Below are 21,449 nucleotides of genomic sequence, written 5' to 3'. Positions count from 1 at the left end.
ATGGTTTGGTGCAAGGCATCCCTGCCCATGGCAGGGGGGTTGGAACTAGATGATCTTAAGGTTCTTTCCAACCCTAACTATCGTATGACTCTACGATTCTATGTCTTCTTGGAGATGAGGTTCCAGTGAAGCATCTGTAGCAATCAAAAAAACAGAGTGACAAGATGGATTTCATAAGCAAAGCCAATGTATCGTTAATGCTTTAGCAGAATACTGTAAATGTCCATCTGCCTGTCATCCCCTCCCCTTCATGAACTCTAGTGTATAAACACTAGCTTAAAAAAAGTAAAGGAGAAATGCCACTGAGTTAGCAGAGTACACAAAAGCCAGAGGATAATTCATACATACTAGCAATTTCAATCAGTATCAAAATAAGAGGTTAAGCATCTAGCATGACATTTACTTCAAGGAAGCTCTAGAGATTTTTAGACGATTATGTACTTGATCATTCAGCCTCCAATCTCCAGGGACAACTGAAGTGAATTTTTCAAGGAAAAAGTATGTGACCTATGCTAGCTTGAGCTGAATGATACACCATAGTGGCATGGTGGAAAAAAAAGAAGCTCTTGGGAAGAACAAAGGTTACAGACATTATGAATTTCACATTCAGGCTTTTTGCAAGAGCAGAATTTTCTTCTGTAACAGAATTCCTCTGTAACACTGACCAAGCTCACTCTGTTAAGTGTATTTCAATACTTCTTAAAAATGCAAGGCAGGCAAAGAGGAGAAATTACAGCTCTAAAAAAAAAAAAATGGCAGGTGGATATCCTACCTTCCAGATGAAGCCTGTACAGCATTGAACAGTTATCTACTATATCCAGCATACTTCCACTTGACAGACACCGAGGAGCAATCTGTAATCACAGATATTCATAAGCTGCCCAACTGACGTGCTAGTGGGAACTTAGTCAGATAATCAAACTTGTTTTCACAGTACAGTATTATCTTTTTATGCATTGAAAAATACCTGTTTTGCAATAGCCCTAATTGCATCCTTCCTGAATACAGCAATTTGCAGTGACAAACATGCTGCTTCATTTGTGCTGTTTTTTTCCTGTTATGAAGTCAAACTCAGTAAGTATGGAGAGTCACCAAGGCATCCCATTTTTTCAAAAAAAAAAATGCCGTAAGTATTACTTCACTTTGGCAAGGTTAGTAGACAGGACAGCCCAGCAGCTTTCTATTCTATGTATTTCTATTCTATAGCTTCCCTATTTTTATAACCCTTACAAAGACACGTTATCCTAGAGTTTGATATTGCTTATTTACAAAGATTGCCTTGAAATCTAGACAGTGAAGAACTATAATAAATTAGCCAGGAAAGAAAAGATATGCTTATGCTGACTTAGTGCCATACATGCAAAATTCAGTTCTTTGTAAAGGCACATTGAGACTTTATAGGAAAACAAACAGTACCAACATTGCCATTGTAGCTCTTTCAAGCACAAGTGTAAGAAACACTTGAACTACATGAGAGTCTTTTGGGCATTTTACCCAAAACCACTCAGAAATACTTTCCCTTAAAATCTGTAACAACAGATGTAAACAATATACAAACATATACGACACTCTGTGATAGGTTTAAGTCTCATACAGAAGGAAGAAAGCACATATCACAGTTTTAAGCTAGTTCTCGGTAAAGAAGAAAAAGGCCCTACTCACATGATTGTCATAAATTGTCAAAGCAGCCTCATATTCACCCTGTGAAAGCAAAGAAGCACTGCATGATTAACAGTCAGATACAGTAACTAGAAGTGACTGGTAGCAACCAAAAGACATACATACAATTATAATGTCATGATACTACCTCACAACCACCTCATGACTTCATCAAAACAAACCAAGGTATTAAAAGAAAGACTGAAGTCTGAGATAAACCAGGATTTACTAGGCAAAATATTCAGTACAATTAGGTTTCATTTAACACTAGGTACACATGAAGGAAAAAGACAAGGTATTACCTCTCATTTTAATGTTCCTTTCAGGGATTTTTGCAAAAAGTTAGTGCATCCCATGGTGTATGCAAGAAGGTAGGAAGAAAAATAATTTTAAGAAGGCTACAAAAATGTTGTACACATAGAAGGTGGCAATATAAACAGGGTACTAGACTACTATCAAGAATAATGCTCCTTCTATGTTAATAATACTGACCACAAGGAAGTTACTGTTTTCTGACCCAAAGTACACTGCCTTCTCTTGTCACATTTGTCTCCCTAATGAACTGAACCCCACAAGTGCTAAGTATTATTAAATCCAAGGGAATTCTGTATTGCAACCTGACAGGTTGGGTAAAACTGCAACCATTTTTTAAAGGGTTTGAACAATAAGAATTACTAACATTAAAAAATAATGACATTCGTGACCAAACTTAGAGTTACCGCCTCTTTCTTTTAGTCAGATTTTGGGACCAACAAATTCATACTGAATTTGAAGAGATTTTTGCTTAAAATCAGAGATCCAAGTTAATCCTTCTATCAAATAACTGTGCCAAGTGTAATTAATGAGACTATTTCATCTTCAAACATGCAATAATCTCACAGCAATTTTTCAACATTCTAACAAAGATCCTGGAACTTTGACCAATGTAATTAAAAGTTCTCAAAATAACTGTAATAACAACTAGCTTGTAAACATGGCATTGTGCTGTTTTAGAAAAACACCCCTTTAAACAGCTGAAAAAAAAACCTATAAATGTTAGGCCTTCATTTTTAAAAGGACGCATTAGGTGAATGACCTATCTGAAGCACGGAACACCTATATGAAAATATCTCATACCTTTTCAATGAAGTACAAAGCCCAGTGCCAGTAATTATGGCAAGCAAGCATATCGCTGTTCTGGGGAAAAAGAAAAGAAAGAAAACATTATTTACAAAGTAACTTTCCATTTAAACATATCTAGTCAGATTTCTGTTTCCTTCTTCAATAAAAATGAGTATTTCACCAGATGGAAAAGACAGAAGAGACAAGAACTTTAAATCGGCTGGCCAAGACACCATCTCATTTGGTATGTTTGCTCTTGCAGCTATTCAGGCAGACACCTCAAAAGCAAGGTTTCCCCCACATCATTTTCCAGAGAACAATTTAACTTGGATGCCCCAGAATTCACTCTTTTGCAACTTTTTTTTTCCTTAGGGAAAAAAAAAATCCCATCTAAAACCTAGGTGTCTTGTGTAAAGTAACCTAAATAGTGGAAAAAGAAACCCACCTTAAGAGGGCCATTCATCCTGCCCATCTAGACACCTATCTCAGACATAGAGAATCACTTTGTAACCGTGTTCTACTAGAGAATACAGAAGCTGCACTAGATAGCAAACACATTGGCAGTTCATCAGATGAGGTGAATATTTGCTGGACTGTACCAACTCTTCACTGTCCTTTTCAGCTGGCACCAAAACTTCCAATACTCTTCCCCAGCCTGCACTTCAAGACAATGTCATTGCGGTTCATTTTTGTGAGCGCATTGAGAATAGACAAACACGCATATAATTTCACAATCCTCTGGTGAAAATTAAAATACCAGAAATGTTCATGGCCCTCCTCCCATTCTCTCTCCCAGTGCTGTAGCTAAACTTAATGTTCTTACAAGTGGAAAAAGCATCTTCATGTTCGTGGTAACATCTGTAATATTCCCAGCACATGTCAGAGCTTTATGGGGCTAAAATAAACATTCTGCTAATCTTTACTTGTTTAATATTAAATCAGAAACCAAACCTGAGCAACTGAAGTAGTGAAGTGTTTGGCAGAAACCTGAAAATATCAAGTTTAATATCATACTATCATTCCAAATGTCATACAAACAAGAACATGTGGTTACATCATAAACACATCAAAACCTTTTTACTGCTGCTGATTCTGAGTTCTGAACGAGATTAAACTGCTACAGGAGAATAGGCTTCTAGATAACTAAAAGAAATACAAGCAGGCTATAAGAACTTACCACAACAGCTCGGGAGAAGACCCACTGCCATTTAATAGTAAACCTCACTGGCAGAGAAGTCCTCTCTGGTAAGATAATTTGCCCCTTTTGATTTTGGGTTGAAATATACATTAAACTAAATGGTACCTGATTTTTTTACGGGGTGGAGAAGCAAGCAAAATAAACCATTTTTCTAATCTTGGTAGTTGTAGGAATGATGACTTAAAAGTGGTCCAAGCTATGTGTCCCTCACAGTATGCCATTTTTTCCTGCCTCTTGCTTCAAAAGTAGCACAGATAAATAACAGCTCCTCAAGTGATGGTTTCTTCTAATATGCAAACTTTGCATTGCTTGTAATATGTCTGCAGATAGGAAGGAACTGCATGCAGAGGAATCGAGAACTTGGCTGGAGGAGATAAAGGAGATCTAAAAGGAGGTTTTTCAGAGATGCTACAAGAATATTTACCTTCCAGTTGGTTTCCGTTTCCTTCATGAATTCTAACCCTTTCCTCACCTCTGCTTTCATCTCATTTACATGAGCTATAGTATGAACAGACCATGCATCAGTCTTATTTATAGCCAAAGCCTGCAAGTGAAAAAAGGGAAAGCTTATGAACTTTATTTAACAGTATTTAACACTGCTGATACAGAAATAAGGGACTACTTTTTACTTGCTGCAGGTACCATTGCAACTAACCACAGCCTGGAAATTTAGTTTGGACAGAAGACAATGTTTATTGGTTGACTTCACTTCCCAGCTTCTACGGCATAGAGATTAACACCTGCAGAACACTTTAAAATGCAAGCTTTGATGAAGACTATCAAATGATATTTTATTTCACAGACATGCATCAATACCAGCTGTGAAAGAACTGTGTGTACAGGCACAATATATTCCATTACATAGTGCCTTGCAGGTAACCGTGTCTTTTTCAAGAACACAGCCAGCTCTGAACATTCAGAAAACTCCTCTTTCTGGCTCTAACAACTCCCACTAGGTTTTAGGCATTTTGCAAGGTTAACTATTAACCTGGTAAATGTTAGATGTTAATATTTAGTCTTTGTTGTCACTTTCAGCAACTTGATGTAACAGACATTTTGCAAAAATACCCATGAGAAATTAATTATAACTGAGATTCCTGGAGGACAGGGATAATCCTGAGGACTGGAGAAAGTCAAGCATAATTACTATCTTCATAAAAATGAAATAGACCAGCCAATATTGATCCCCAGGAACACTGTAAAGTTAACTGTGCTATAATCCAGAAACAATCGTCTGGGAATAAAGGAGGGGGAATCCAAAGAGGATGGACTGTCAAAAGCAGATTACATCAAAACAATCCAACATTCTTTAGCGGGAGTATACAGTCAATTATACTGGGGGGGAAACAGCAGATCGGATAATAAATGGATTTTAAAGTGGTGTTCTGACACCATCTGACAAGCTATGTTCATAAGCAAATGAAGGAAATACAGTCAAGATGAAACTGCCATTGTATAGCAAAGGTGTGCAAACCTTTCTAAGGAACAGTTACTAATAGTCTCTCATGAAACTGTAAGCATTTCCATGTTAAGCTTTATCTCTTTGCTACTTCTACTAACAACTGGGATGACGGAGAGAGTCAGGTCGTGAATTTGTGCAAACCACCACCTAGAGACAGGGACCATGTTTAAGAATTCTGAAACCTTTTAGCACCAGTAGCAGGCAGCTTACCTCATGGGCAAGCTCTTCAGCACGATCAAAGAAGTTTGTTTCCATGAGTCCAAAAGAGTAGAAGCCCTTCACATAGCTAAGTAAAAAGGGGAAAAAAAGCACACCATCCATTTAGAACTAGATTTCATCTAGGACTGAAAACCATATTCAAATAGCATTTAACTCAAAACATGCAAGTTACAATGAGGGTTTAAGTTTGCAGAATACAGAACAACTAGCCAGCTCTCAGGGGAAATGAAAGGCCCAGAGACACCAGCACAGGAAACAGTAACAAGATGTACGTCACCAGTATTCTGACAGCTGGATAAACTGGAATTAAGAGTCACACAGAACATCTGCTGATCTCCGTAACAGCTGCAAGATGCACAATTAAGAGGCTGGAAGCGAGACAGTGCTGTCACCAGAGCTATCTGAGCATCTCAAAAGCTGTTACACACATACCTGATGCAGTCATTTTAAGAAATATTGAAATGCTTTTTTTGCAAATTCATAGCTTGCAAAATACCACAGGATATGTTTGTGCTTCTCAAAATATCTGTTGGGATTTTGGTTTCAAACTCCTACAGCACAGGAACTATTAAAACGTGGGGTATGTTGCAAAACATTTATTCCATGGATCGAGATGAGTAAAAGTTGATTTATTTTTTGCCCATGTATCAATTAACGCGCTAACTCTACATACCTGTAAGCTTGAGGATAAGGGGTACTTGCCAGGGTTTTATCCTTTAAGAAAATAATCTAAAAAACTCATCCCAAATTACTTTTTATTAATGATTCACGTGTGTCAATAGATTTGGATTATCCTCAACTAACTCTGGGAAACTGAAAAGTTCAGGTCTGAACTAAAGACATTTTAAAAAGTTCTGCCTTCCTCTCAGTCTTTGCTGCACCAGCTGTTAAAGTATATTCAAAAGTTTTATTTCAGAACTACACTTGGGTATTCCAAGTTACAATTCCTTTCTTCCTTCCACTGTTGTGCTCTATCACTCACAATGTGATCCCCAAGTGAAACACTGTACCCATAAAAGCTCAAAAGAGTTCTGCCACTGCCCTCAGTGAGGATGTGATTTTATCCTGTGGGATACATGTCATGTGCTGTATTTGACAGCAAAATTTACTAATTGAGCCTCAGCTCACTTAAGAAAAACAACAGTGTCAACAGGGATACAGGAAAGATGTTCTAGCTGTGGCCAGGTCTAATTCACTTATATGCCCTTGATTTTATCTACATGTCTGTTTGCCAATGGATCCTGTTATTTAGATGTGTCTGAACTTAGAAAGCACAAAGTATGCGCACACCAGATAAAGAGCAGTTTTCAAAATGAAGCATGACCCACCTACTTAGTGGAATATCAGGTGTCCAGAAAGGATAAACCCGGGCAACAGAATCTCGCATCTGTATCTGATATCCCAGGTAGAAGTAAGTGTCCTGGGAAAATTTGAGGGCTAGAAGGTCAGTTGGGTAGCTCTGCAGAATCTGCTCCCATAAATCACAAGCTTTTGGAAGCTGTCTAGAAATAAAAAAGTATTTTAATTGCTGCAAGAAGGCACATACACATGTCTCTACTGTTAGTTCTGAACTCATGCTATTCTGAAAAATACAAAATTCAACATCAAATTATGTTTGGATTTTTTTCTTTGATGGAATTTCTTAGTCTTTTTAAAGTAATAATGGCACTATCTACACTGAGCACCTTCTGGGAATTCTTCTGAAAGATGTGTCCTTGGGTTACAAGTCACTGTAACACCCAAGGAAAATTAAACAACCTTAAACCATAAATCTAACAATTTTCCTACAGGGTTGAATAGCTTTTACAGAGAGAGATCTACCACAATTAGCCTAACTTCACATTCACAGACACCTTCCCTTCTACTGAGAAACAAATCCATAGTAACAGGGTTTCAGTAGCTTCCTCTTTACCTTTGTTAAGAAGTATGTGAGGTACATCCATGCTCACCTGTTTGCTTGACAAATAATGAAAGTGAAGCGTTAGCCCATACTTTCTGAAGTGCACATAAATTCATTATACTGAACATAACAATGAGCCTTTACAGCACTTCTGACCCTCTGCTGTCTTCTTGTTTTACAGGGGAAATAGTTTTTGACACAGGGAGACAACAGAGAGAAAAAAAGTCTGTAGCTTTGCTTTTGTGCATACAAGTCTGTGTTCTATTATATTGGACCCTACTGTAGTCAAACATTTAGCATCCTAGTCTTAAACCACTATTCCACTGATGGATCTATGACATTTAAAACATGGAGTCCTTAATGATATGAAGCAATGGCAAAAGAGCACTTCCCCTTCTACAGTGCTGCTCACTAACTAGTCATGGTGCTTACAGTATGGAGAGATAAGGTGAAGGACAACCACTGACATCTCACCCTTTGCTAGATGTCAGTGCATATGAGGCAACACTACTGCCAACTGTCACTTCCACATGTGGTAGCTAAAACTCTTCAGAGTCCTTTAAATGAGATGACAGCAAACTTACCCACTTGCAAACATGTCCAATGCTGATACATGAAGCTTCTCTCGCTCAGTCAGTGGCTTTGATTTTGAAAGCATCATCATCGTTCTCATTGCACTGTCCAGCTCTTTGTTGAGCCGCACTGAACTTCCAGTACCAATCAGCTCCAAACCATTAGCAATCACATGTCCCATTGCTATGGAAAGCAACACACTACAAATTGAACTGTACAGCACTACATTCATCCCTACATAAACATAAGAGTTGTTTATTTTGAAAAAGATTGACTTGTACTCACAGGGGTCTAGAAAGTCTTATAAGCCTAAAGTTCTTAGAGGCTTTTCATGAAAGCCATTTAAAGGACTTGAAATTGAAGGCAAAAGAAAACAAGCCCAAACACACAAAACCACTCCAGCCTGCTCTAGATTCTGAAGACACCTTACAGAATTCTCTAAGCCATCACACCAAGACACCAGGTATTATCCAACACTTTGTATGCTATGAATTAAAGGTTATACTCACTAAAATTTGGATCTGCTGCTTTTAACTTGGAGAGACATCCCTCAATACCTCCAAGGCTCTCGTTATTGGTCCAGGTTGCATACTGGAAGAGACACAGAGAGAGGCAGTCAAGGAATGCCCAATGATATTGCTCTTCATTTCGTTCTCCTGGGCACTTAAAATTCAAAAGCAAGCAATGCAAATGACTAAAAGACAAACATTGCATTCCGATAGGGTTAGCATAGTAGCAAACCAGAAAACCAGTTTTCTTCAAGACAGTTTGGCCACCTGCAGAACTAATACCCTGGATTTCTATGTGGTTTATGTTAATGGGTTGATTCTCCAATATCAAGCAGCACAAGCATGCTGGCTGGGACCTTCCCCACAGTGGCAGCACCTGGCATAGACCTGCGCCAGGAGGGTTTTCTGCTGCCTGCTAATGGCTGAAATCCTCTGGCAGCCTGATTTTGAGGCTCTCACAGTTGATAAGAAATTTGAAGGTGAACTACAGCGAAGACTATTTCATGCACAAATTCCTTCAAAACACATTTTCTTAAACTTTTTGGTCATACCTGTGCCAACACAGCATCAAATAGCTTACAGGCTTCATTGCTAGTAGTGGACAGGACAAGTCCAGCATCTTGCCAGGCCTGCAAAACAAACGGATACAAACACACTCATTTTGCATACTTGTTTTCCAAACTACTCCAACAGGTTTTCAAATTGATCATGTACCGGTATTTTTGTCAACTATGCTTTTAAAAAAAAAAATAAATAAAAGCTGGAAGGACAGCATGAGCAGACACACGAACTTTTATTTTGTTGTAGTCACATATAAGGATTCAATTAGTTGGGGTTAGCAGTGGAAATAAAGTAACAAAAAGTTGTAACATATAATAGATCTTGATGGGTTACGCATCTCATTATGAGAGACTCATTCTTAATTCATTACAACTCAAGTTTTGGCTAGTCCCCCTGCTGCAGACACACCTAATGTGAAGTAGAGACATGGTAAAATAAAACCCTGTTCTTTTAGAACTGAAATCAATACTTCAGGTATCTTGCAGGCCGAACAGCTTGGCAGAGCAAATCCACCAAGTCGCTGGAGTTAAAGAACAAAGAATTTGGGCCACAGATTTGTACAGAAGCCTTACAAAAAGGGGTCGCACAAAATGGTTTGGGTTGGAAGGGACCTTAAAACTCATCCAGTTCCAACACCCTGCCATGGGTGGGGACACTTTCCACTAGAGCAGGCTGCTCCAAGCCCCATCCAACCTGGCCTTGAACACTGCCAGGGACCGGGCAGCCACAGCTTCTCCAGGCAATCTGTGCCAGCGCTTCACCAACCACAGAAATCGGGCAGTTTCTTCAGAAGCTATGCAACACTGACTGAGGTGCTACATCTCCTGGTTAGCTGCCGAAAAACGAAAACAGCTCATTAGCCAGAATGGTGGAACTGAGCTGGCAGCACCCTGTTTCATGACTGTCTCCATGACTGCTCTATTAAGTAACTCAGGCAAACAGGCATGTAAACTCCAGTTGTTTGCAGGCCTTCTCCCCTACACAGGATGGCCACACAGCCACAAAGCCTGTCATTTCACAAGCTGAGGTGCTTCCCTCAGCAATCTATTATCAGATATTTTTAATATGTTTGGGTTTATTTCCAGTAATCACTCATCATTCAGTATTCTGATACTGCAACCATCATTACCTCTACAACTGTTTCTCAAGCACAAATTTATATTCAGCACACCATATCCATTCCTGTCTAAGCATACACACATTTGAGAAGCTGCCCCAATCACTTCAGCATCACTTTTTTTCCAGAACAGAGAACATACAGGATAGACATTAAAAAAGACCCGAGGCAAACCAATTTTAGAGTCCTCCTAACAGGAGATTAGTCCTTGCAGATGCTGCAAAAATTCAGCTCATCTCATTTTACACTTTAACATAATTCCTGGTTCTAATGACCCAACTTTCACAAATTTTAAGTACCTAGGCAATGAGATCTTTGTTAATATATTCTAAAGCTTTCCCACTGTGACTGGATTAAAGGCTCACATTCCAGCAGCTCAAGCACTTGAGTGTTCCAATTACAAGCCTGAAAGATTAGACCTGAAAATAAAATTACAGATTTTCTTTACAATTCATGCTGTATCCAGAAACAGTGTAGAGAGAAAAATCAAGAGAGTAGCAAAGTTAGGCCTGCTACTTACAGGCTATCTTTCACAGTGCCCTAAAAGATAGACCAGGAGCCACTTTCATCACCAGTCATGCTCCATTTGAAGATGCTCCATTTGAAGCAGCTCTTTGCCACAGCCCGTTTTGCACAACAGCTTAAGGTACTTGCCAAGTAGAAAATGTCATCTGGTTTTGAGATTTCTTAATGTTACAATTATTAGGAATGAAAACGTTTCTGTATCATCAGAAAAAACAGCAGAAAAAGGGTTAGTAAAAAAAGGGCCTGCACCCATGATTAAGGGCACTGCTGATCTAGCTGAGGTACATGCTATGAGAAATGGTCTCTAGATAAAAACTTTTCTTGTAAAAGCTCAGGGAAGACACAGCTGTAAAGCAGCTATTTATTAGCATTTTTGCAAAAATGGGTGTCCTAGCAAGTAGGCACACACAGCAAAGGCAGAACTTTTATATTTCCTATCCCGTCCACAAGTTCCCTTGTTTCCCCATTGCTTGGGTACTCCAAGGTTTACAGCCTATCCATTTACGTGCTAACTGTCCCACCTCTGTTTACATCTCCCCTTACTCAATTTCGTACACACCTTCCTCTTATTTATCTCCTTTTATGGTTCGATTTTATAACTCTCTGGCATACATGCGATACCCCCAACTTACTGTTTAACTACAGAACCAGTTTACACCAGCTTAGGTTCATAGGTTGTGCAAAGATAGTATTCTTTTTAACCACAGAGTGGGTCTGTTGCCCAAAGATGACGCTGTCTTTAACTACAGTGTGTCTGGTTTAAGTCATGGTATTTCAAACCCTTTCCTTCATTCCCTTAGTAACGTAACCCCAGCCCCAATATTACAAAGCCTTAATATTGCAAAGCCCCATCCCCAGCACGTGAAAACAACACCGTTTCTCTCATACATGCTACTTCTACCCACTCTAGCAAGCCTCTGCTCTGCCAAGCCTCCAGCCCACATAACTCATTCCTCACTGGAAGACTCACACTCTGCCAACAGGAGGATGGCAGCAAGGCTCTTCCTGTTGGCATACCAGGACAATTAGCTGCAGGGAAGAACCACCCTGTAACAGCTGCTGACTCCTCAGAAAAAGAAAGTATCTGCTCCAAACCTAATCAGTTGTTGTCACCAAGAACCAAAGAGCACAGAACAGCTGGCAACCCTTGTCCTCTCCATCATACACAAGTGGTCCTGCCCAGACTACCTGGTACACTCATGCCCTGTGACTTGTCTGTACTCATATATCAGACTGTGACTGAAGAAATCCACAATAGAGGGAAAGGAAGTAGGTAAAACTCAGCCAGAAGACACTGTAAAACATTATCAGCTGCTCTTCCCACAGAAGCTGACTTTAAGTTGTATTACACAAATTTCCCACAACCTTTCTCTCTAATTCCAGAAAAGACTCTGTGATGCCTGTTGCAGGAGAGTGCCATGGCCTTGGCTCTCCTTACTTCTTCTTGGCAAGACCAAAGCCCTGCCCTTTCTCCTGCTTTACTGTAAGAGTTTAGTCATGAGATCTGCTGTTTATTTGTATTTTGTTCTGCTAGAGTCCCAGCTGCATCTGAGAAATATGCTCTCTGCATGCTGCTGTTAGCACATCCTCTATAGAGTGGCAGTTCTCCAAGGCTCTGCTGCTCATGAACCTATGACTCTGTCAGAAGATCTTCAAGATTTCTGTTTACTTCCCCTTGCCTAATTAAACAAAAAATAACAAAAAAAGGAGTGACAACATGAACTTCATCGGGAAGCAAGCACTCAAATAACTAATCAGTAACTAGCCCCTACAGACAGATTTTGAACCCTTGGACTCAAAGACGATTTAGAGTGGCCTGATTCACTTTTGAGACCCACAGAAAGGGCAGGTGTGACTGGTGTGCACTACGAACAAGGCCCAGAGATGTTCAGCCACGGGTTTGCTTCCCCGGTGGCAGACGAGGCTGCAGTGACTCGTCCCCATTTTCAGATCCCAACAGCAGCCTCACGCCACCTGAATCCACCCGAGCGCCATGCTCCGCGGGTTGAGGCTGACGGGCTCTCCCCAGCAGAGGCCTCTCCACGCAGGGGGTCCCTCCGCGCCTTCCTGCCAGCCCAGGCCGCCTTCGCTGCTCTCCCGTCCCAGACCCAGCGGCTCTCCCGCCATTCCCTTCCCTCTCCGCCCGGCTCTCGGGCGGGCCGGGACCCCTCCAAGGCCCACACGTAAGGACACCGCTCGTCACAAGGGCGCATCCCGGCAGGGGCCACGGGCAGAGCGGCCTCCGTGACAATGCCCTGTCGGGCTGCCGAGCGGCTTCCGTCCCGCTTCCCTCAGACCTGCCCTCACCTTGCAGTCCCTCAGCGGCGCCATGAACCCGCAGTCAGATCCCGGTAGCTCCGCGCCTCTTACACGGAAGGAGGTGGAGGCGGGGCTGGGCCTGGCGCGGCAGAGGGGAGGGCAGGACGCCACTTGGCCCGCTGGCAGCGGCTTATCCCGAGCACCCGTGGCCTAGGGGGCCTGGCCGCGGTGCTGCTGATGGATGTGTTTCGTGTAGGTTATAGCCGCCGAAACAGACCTCCCCTCTGGCTGAGCACAGGCTACCATAAGAGCAGAAGTGGCCTGACATCTGAAAATGGTGATAAATCCCTCCCACTCAGAGCATAAGGAATAGGAAAAGACCGGACGAGTTAGCAGGGTGCCAGCAGGCAATTAAAAATGGAGCTTCACAATACTGCATTGCATTTATATGCAGATGACTTTGTTAGGATGTCCCTTTGGAAGGCATCAACTGTGGACCGTAAAATCCTGTTCCAGGGCCTGGGGGTCTTTAAAAGTCTTGTAAAACTGTACCTGCACACAGGTCACCCTGAAACCCCCTGTAAATAAGGGCAGACTGTCCAAGTCAACTGGGAATGTTGACTGTTTGGAAGGGAGCTCTTGAGGCACACTCCAAGTCTGTTTAGAGACGCTTTATTCTGCACAGGGTGCTCAGTGGTGCATTTCCACAAAGCAAGTACACCCGATGCAATGTGGGCTTCTTCCTTATGTTTATACACACAAGTTGCAAGGCGGTAAACCCCCATTTTTGCAGCGATTGGTCAGCAATCGACATTCATGGACTCCTACATTCTCTCATCTGTTAAAGACACAGTGTAGATTTATTTCACCATGCATGTTCCGTGAGTTGTGGGCAAGGGTCTCTAACCACACAGGTCCTGAGCCCCCACGTCACCGAGGTGGGCCTTGGTGCTGCCAACAGATGTGCGTCGTGGAGGTTACCGGCCCCCAGATACTTGTTTCTTGTGGCATTGTGTATACCCCCAGGCGATCTGCTGTTCCTACCATGAAGAACCTTTCTTACCAGCTGTGCCAGGGAGGAGGGTGAAGAGCAGGTCCTGGTTCCAAACGGTAACTACCCAACTGTCGACATCATAATGCACTCGGGGGGGTGGGGGTGGGGGGTTGCTATGTATAAGCCCTTGTAATCACAGCCCCTGTGATCCCTCAGCTCAGTTGTCCTGCATGCACACTACAATGGCAGCTCTCCACATTCTGCTGCTGCTGCTCTGCTGCAGGGCTCGAGGCTCAGGGCCTTCCTCTCTCTGCCTCCGCCTTAATAATTGCATTCGCAATGGCTCTGCATCCTGCAGTTTGGATTCATGGGAAGGACCAAAGGGAATCACGTTTCCTTGGTTCTGCACTGAAGACGTGCCAGACTACGGGAACACCAAAGTCAGCTTGGGAGAGACATGTCATCCGGCCAGTGCATTTTGTGAAAGCAGTGTGACACAAGCTTGCACGAGTGGAGGATCTACTTTTGAAGTCGACAGAAACATCAAGAGCATATACATCCAGCTCCTGACTGATGCTCATCCCATAGCGTCGTTTGCTGCTTCTCACAATACGTCGATGGTCGCAAGCAAAACTGAGACAGCCAGCGCCGACTTTAACATCAAGGTGTTCTATATTATGTGTCTCCCAGAGTCACTGCTGACAGCCGCAGCTCAAGGAATAGGAACCAGCACTCAGAACACCTCTGTTGTCTTGCCAACACCCGCTGTCACAAGGTATCGAAGCCAGCCACTGGTGACCATACACGTTTCTAGTGACCAGTGCTCATTTCTGGAAGGGATTCAAAGTCTGTGGAGAGAAGACACGCGCAGGCTTGGCTCCATGACCAACTGGCAGAAGATACACGGTGTCTGCAGCATGAAGCGGAATCTCAGAAGCCTGTCAGTCCATGCTGAATCAAACGCATCCACATTTGACATCAGGTTCCTGGCAGCCAAAGCAGTTGTTACCCCCAACTCATTAGACTGGGGAAAAGCCCTGATGGCAGACGTCCCTGAAAACCCAGTGATGCTCTTAGCAGTGCTCTTTATTTTTGCCATCTACTTTCTTTTGTCTCTCTGGGCCATAAGAAAGGACAAGGCTGAAAGCCACAGCAAAAACAAGATTCTAGTTCTGCCGGACAACAACCCCTTTGACAAAGCGAGCTTTTTGGTCACTTTATACACAGGCAGTCGCTGGGGAGCTGGAACCACAGCCGATGTCTTTCTTCAGCTCATCGGCCAGAATGGCATGAGTGACGTCCACTGTTTGCGGCAGCCACGTTTTCCATCGTTCCAAAAAGGGAGCACGGACTGCTTTCTGTTAACTGCTAAGGAAGACTTGGGAGATGTTTGTTCCCTCAGGGTCTGGCACAATAACAAGGGCCCATCTCCAAGCTGGTTCCTAAGCAGAGCCAAAGTTGAGAATATGTCCACTAGGAAGACGTGGTTCTTTATGTGCAGGAAATGGCTTGCACTCGACAAGGGTGGTTCCTTAACAGAAAGGACATTTTCTGTGACAAACCCCAAGACACCGCTGCCCAGAATCGACTACTTTTTGATGACGCTTGCCAACAGCCTGACAGAGGAACATCTGTGGCTCTCCATTTTTGCTCCCGTTCTCACTGGCACGTTCAGCAGGTTCCAAAGGTCGTCTTTGTGTTTTGCAATGCTGTTCTTGTACCTGCTTGTTGACATCATGCTCTCTAACACTACAAAGACTGAAGAACCTCAAGTCTACTTGAGGTATTTGAGAGCAGTAACACTACAAATTGAATTTGCTTTGCTTACCATACCTGTGGAAATGATGATAACTGCCTTCTTTAAGTATTCCAAGAAGGAACCTCCTCTTCAAGGCGTGGTTCAGCAGGAACCAAAGAGAAACTTGCTCTTCCTGTCTGGAAATCTTAAGAACTGGAAGGAGTGCTTGCAGAAATTGTTCCACTCAGCACAATCGAGGAACATCGGTCCCTTGGAGAACCTTCCTGATGCCAGCAACACACAGAGCCCACCACGTTCCAAGAGGACAGGAAGCAAGGGAGCTTCCCAAAACTGGAGGAATTGCACTGTTCCTGAAAGAGATGCAAATGTAATTGAAACAGAAGAGCAGGTGATAACTGCAAGTTCCCCTCCAGCAGCTGAAGCCTGCCAGAGAAGGCCACTGTTACATTACAATTTTAGTGAGAACTATGCAGAAGCAGGGAGCAACTCTCAGGAAGAAAGGAAACCACCAGGAACTGACTCTACGCTCCTCTGCAAGACAACGCCCATTGCTTTCCCTTGGTGGTGTGTCTACATCTCATGGGCACTCGTTACAGCTGTAACTGGGCTATCATCATTTTTCATTGTGCTATATGGTTTGTCTTACGGCCGTCAGACTTCACTGGAGTGGCTTAGAGCATCTGCAGCCTCCTTTATTGAGAGCGTGTTTCTCCTTCCAATTCTAAAAATCATTTTTTTCTCAGCACTGAGGACGATTCGCCCAAAACACTGTGAAGACATCCCATGGTTAACTCAGGACAAGTGTTGTGAGTTTACGTTGGCTGGAGAAACAATGAGTACAGATGAGACGAGAGAGGTGCATTTGAAATCGCTGAAGTCAGTCAAAGCCTTGTACAAGCGGTACAAGGCTTTGGAAGCTGGTGAGATTGCAAACATGCTGAAAAGGGTGAAAAATCAAGTCAAGGCATTTATTTTCACCAACAGCTTCATCAGTCACCTTGTCTTTTTAACACTGCTATTATATTTTGCCTATTCTGCTGAGAAAGCCAGCAGTTTTAGCTATGACCGGCTCACCCATCAGCAATTCTCTCTGCAACTGTCGGGTAGAAACAAGCAAGAAGATATCTACATGTGGGTGAAAGACGTGTTCTTGCCTCCCATCCACAATGACATTCAGCCAACCTTTCTTCCCGAGAGCTGGTCCAAAATCATCGGCTTGCCCCGAATGAGGCAGGTGCGGGCTAAAGGGACTGAGAAAAAATGTTTCCATCCTCAGAGCCTTCTAAATAACTCTGTGATCAGGAAAAGCCACTGTCTTCACAAGTATGGCAGCGATAACCCAGAGAAAGGCAACTACGCTGGCACCTGGACAAGAGTTGCCAACCAGTCTGTTTCCAGATATGCCAGCAGTTACAGTGTTTTCACGTATGAGCAAAACAAGACCCTGTGGATGTATTATTCACACGGAGAACTGCACATGTATGGACCAGCAGGATACAAGTTTTGCATCTTTCCTGAAGAAGAAAGATCTAATTCAACAACAAGGCTGGACACTCTACAACAGAACATTTCTTATTTCATTTTGAAAATTCTTCAAGTTTCTCATTTTTTAAGGACTGTAGCGCTTATGTTTCAAATAAATGTTCATGAAGAAATTATTTACCTTTAAGACTTTTTTATCATTCATCCCCTTGCTAGTGCTTTGGCTCAGATGTTCTCCAGACTGTTCTGCATCAATTTCAGTGGCACTTGTCTGTCACGGTGTGGGAGTTGACCCTGGCTGGCAGGTAAGCCCCCCCACTAGCTGCTCGCACGCTCTCCTCTCAGGAGAATGGGAAAAGAAGTGAAGGGCAAAAGTGGAGGGAAAAAAACACTGTGGGTTGAGGTACTGACAGATTAAGAAGCAAAAAGGGGAAAAACCCCAAACCCACAAGTGATGAAAAGCAGTCACTCACCATGGGCAGGCGGATGCCCTGCCAGTCTCTGAGTCAGTTACTTTCAAAAAGCTTCCCTCTCTCCAGTTTTCTTGTGAAGCGTGACCTTCTATATCATGGCTTTACTAACTCCATGCCACTCAGGCCCCATTTGCACAGGAATGGATGTGCATCACAGATTTTAAGCAGGGTAATTTCTAAGCCAGATTTTGCAAAGCTAGTTCTAGCTCTGATCCGAACAAGGAGTGGATACAGATGGGGTGCTCTGTCCATGTCAGATAACGCAAAAGTCCACCTGCCATCCCAGGTGGATTCTAACAGTTTTTATGGCTCTCCTCAGCCTTTCCTCCCAAACGAAGCCTGTATTGATTTCTGCTAAATTTCATCTTACATACTGATCTTTGAAAATCTTCCCCTTGGCCATTATGCAGAACTTTGGATGCAGCCTTTCAAAATAGCAACTATTTTACTCTCACAGCTGAAACACACTTGCTGCCATTGGCAGCTGTTGGATGTTCAGTGCTAAACTCAGAAGCAAGCTAAAAATGTTTTAGAAGCGCAAGATTAGACCAAAAAAAACTTCAACATTTTTGAAGGTAGTAGAGAATGTTGCCTGAATTCTCCTGGCAACTTTTAACATGTTATAATGCTATAAAAAACTATCTAACAGAACCCATTCTTGCAGCACCCCCCCCCCAAAAAAAACAAACAACCTTGCCACGTACACCCAGTAAAATGTCATCTAGCTCTAATGCTATAAACTCTGAATGTTACCATGCCCCATGCTCGCAATCCACTTCAACATTTTACTACTGCAGAGAGTCTGTCTCCTAGGGTACTGTGAGCTCTGTGGGCAAAGACTTTGCTTTGTCCAGTGCCTCACAGAGTAAAGCCTTGACCCATTGTTGAGGTCTTTGGCTATTATTGCAGCAAAAATCAGTAACACACCTTGTTTTACTGAAGATCTTAAGCTTTTACATCCTACTTCCCACACAGTTACCTGGGTATTTTGGTGTCCTCCCTGCCCCCCCCCCCCCCAAGCATTCTCTTGGATATGATGGAATAATTCAGCTCAAATACTGCCTCTCCTACCAAAATTTGTATATACATTTATCTCTGCTATGAAATCTGGTCTTTTTCAAAGACTTGATTCAGAAGTAGAAAAGTAATCTTGCAAAAAGCTTGTATTGCTGAAATTGCCTCTGATGTCTAGAATTCATTATATAAGGACTTCTAAACTCATAAGGGCTGCAAACAATGACATCTTCTTTAAACTTTCAAATATACTTTTTCCTTGTCTTTAATTTTAACCTCGTTAATAGTGAAATAAGTGCAAGCTTATTGCTTTGTTTCTTTGTGTTCTATACTTATCTGCAATTTCTGAAAGTCAATGTTCTCTCTCTGTCTTTTTGCGTGACGATAGACAAGCAAGTTCACCATCCTCTCAAGCTTTCTTTTTCACATGCATAAACATCTCCTTTCTATGTAAGAAGAATGGGGTGGGCACTCTCAGTAACCAATGACAGAATCACACATGCAGTTTGGAGTTGGTTTCATTTAATTTTGCTTTGATTTTTTTTTACATTTCTAAGTGCTAAAACTCAATGCAGATTTACACACTCAGAAACTTCCTGTGGCCATGCCTGTACTGTTTAAATGGTAGAACCTGACAAGCACCACAGTTAATAGTAAATGTGTTACCAATCCTGTAAATGTTCTGCAAGAGCCATGCATCCTGACAGCCTGAACAGCACCCTTTTTATGTACAGAAGAGGCTGGTACATTTCTCTCTCCTTGCCATATGAGAATGGCTACTTAGTGCCTTGCTATGCTGCCCTCTAACAGCTGACTTGTGTTATGTTAGTCAAGGTTTGACGCATCTTGACTCGATGCGCCACCCTACCAACTTCTGTTATAGCAGAACATTTTAACACAGTGTAGTCAAAATGAGGTCTTGAATACCAAAGCTCAGCACAAATCTGATCAGCATCACTGGAAGCTGAAAAGATGGTAGGATTTAATAGACAATGGAATTGCTGAAAGTCCACACACACGTGACTTTCTGAGCTGGTTTGGGCTTAGTGCTCTGAGCCTGTTTCATGTGTGCACATGGTGGCTTGAGATGGAAAATGAGTAACATCACCGTGTTTGCTTGCTTTATGTCTCAAAACTAGTTTTAAAGCCGCTGACCTTCACACTTAATAATAGTTACTCTTTATTCCTAATGGAGTATTGTCATGGTTTAAACGCAGTCAGGCAACTCGTTCACTCACTTCCCCCCCCCCCCCCCCCCTTCTTGCCCTCCCCTTACTCCCGGAGGGATGGAGAGGAGAGTCAAAAAGAATGCAACTCCCATGGGTTGAGATAAGAACAGTTTAGTAACTAAGGTATAACACAAATCACTACTGCTACTACCAATAATAACAATGGTAAAGGAAATAACAAGGGAAGAGAATACATCACCTCACTACCAGCCAACCGATAACTCACCCCCCCCAGCCCGACCAAGCATCGACCCATACCTCCTCCAACCCCGCAGTCTACCAGCCCTTTCGGCTAACTCCCAGTTACATCCTGGGCATGACGTGCTGTGGTATGGAATACCTCTTTGCCTAGGTTGGGTCAGGTGTCCTGTCCCTGCTTCCTCCCGGCTTCCCCTCCTCCCTGGCAGAGCATGAGGCTCACAAAGTCCTTGGCCAAACCAAAACATCATTGTTATCAGCTCTGTTCCCGAGCTGAAAGTCAAAACACTGCACTGCACCAGCTACCAAGAAGGAGAAAAATGACTGCTACTGCTGAACCCAGGACAAGTATTGACTATCCCCAGAATCTATCCCCTTTTCTTTCCTCATCCCACCCTCCCCCCTAAAAAATGTGTTTGGCTTTGCAAGGCATGAGCTTAACAAGCCTTCGTGCAGCACTAGAAAAATTGCCATCAAGTGTAAATAAATAAAAGATACGGAGATATTTGTTGAGGAACAACACCCCTTTCTGCAGGTACATTTCATCATTGAACTAGTGCAAATACAAATTAATTTTTAATGCCAAAAGCTACATCTTTCAGTAATTCATAATACTTAACCATGCTGTAGTAACTAAATAGAGCAGTATAGAAAAAAGGAAGTGCAGTAGCTGGTTTGGAAAGAGCTATCATTGTACTTTATCAATGTTTTCTGAAGGAAAAATAATGATTTGTTGATGTGATTCAAAGCACTGCTACCAGAGTAAGAAAAACAACAAACTGGGTAGCATGTTGGAAAGAAATATTGGTAAGGGTAGCTATAACCCCATTGAACTCAGACTGTTGTGTCTGTGATGCAATGTGTAGGATTGCAATGTGTTTACATATATATACTTTCACTGTGTTGCTGCTGAGTGGTAATTAAAAAGGCAAAACAAAACCAACCAGTCATCTCTTCGATTTCTTAGTCCAGCTGTCCAAGTTACCACTCGTGCTTGCGCCTTCTGACCTTTTCTTAGTTGCACAGTTGGTTGGATATAGTTTCTTCCTCTTGTTCTGGTCACCTTATTTTTATTTTTGCCAACTCAAAACCAGAGCATTTTGAAAAAGAATAGCCAAAACAGCTGGGAGGCATAGTGAATTCTGAAAAATGCAAGACTGAAAAACCTTCCATCTCAATGTTTGTTCCTTACAAATTATTTCCGCAGTCCTGCATAA

At 42.4% G+C, this 21,449-nt stretch overlaps 1 protein-coding gene across 3 annotated transcripts in view; it reads right to left on the bottom strand.

Moving 5' to 3' along the window:
- Positions 1 to 21,449, bottom strand: part of TTC38 (tetratricopeptide repeat domain 38) — a 33,901-nt gene that overhangs the window by 6,252 nt on the left and 6,200 nt on the right. The window contains exons 1-10 of one of the 3 annotated variants that reach the window (XM_061476454.1): positions 13,132 to 13,209; positions 9,173 to 9,250; positions 8,622 to 8,703; positions 8,124 to 8,295; positions 6,968 to 7,141; positions 5,631 to 5,706; positions 4,383 to 4,502; positions 2,776 to 2,835; positions 1,663 to 1,701; positions 773 to 854 (exon numbers count right to left, since the gene is read on the bottom strand). In XM_061476454.1, coding sequence (XP_061332438.1) covers positions 773 to 854; positions 1,663 to 1,701; positions 2,776 to 2,835; positions 4,383 to 4,502; positions 5,631 to 5,706; positions 6,968 to 7,141; positions 8,124 to 8,295; positions 8,622 to 8,703; positions 9,173 to 9,250; positions 13,132 to 13,155 — 907 coding nt within the window. In that variant the 5' untranslated portion in view covers positions 13,156 to 13,209. Of the gene's footprint in view, positions 1 to 772; positions 855 to 1,662; positions 1,702 to 2,775; positions 2,836 to 4,382; positions 4,503 to 5,630; positions 5,707 to 6,967; positions 7,142 to 8,123; positions 8,296 to 8,621; positions 8,704 to 9,172; positions 9,251 to 13,131; positions 13,210 to 21,449 lie in introns of those variants that run through there. The other 2 variants (XM_061476453.1, XM_061476455.1) reach the window with 2 other exon arrangements.

This window comes from Pezoporus flaviventris, unplaced genomic scaffold (genome assembly GCF_033815535.1).
Source record: "Pezoporus flaviventris isolate CSIRO_AGI_PZ_B2104156 unplaced genomic scaffold, CSIRO_AGI_Pfla_v1 ptg000096l, whole genome shotgun sequence".
NCBI classification, from domain to species: Eukaryota; Metazoa; Chordata; class Aves; order Psittaciformes; family Psittacidae; genus Pezoporus; species Pezoporus flaviventris.
The sequence above is the reverse complement of the archived record's forward strand: the minus strand, read 5'-3'. Positions and strand labels throughout refer to the sequence as shown.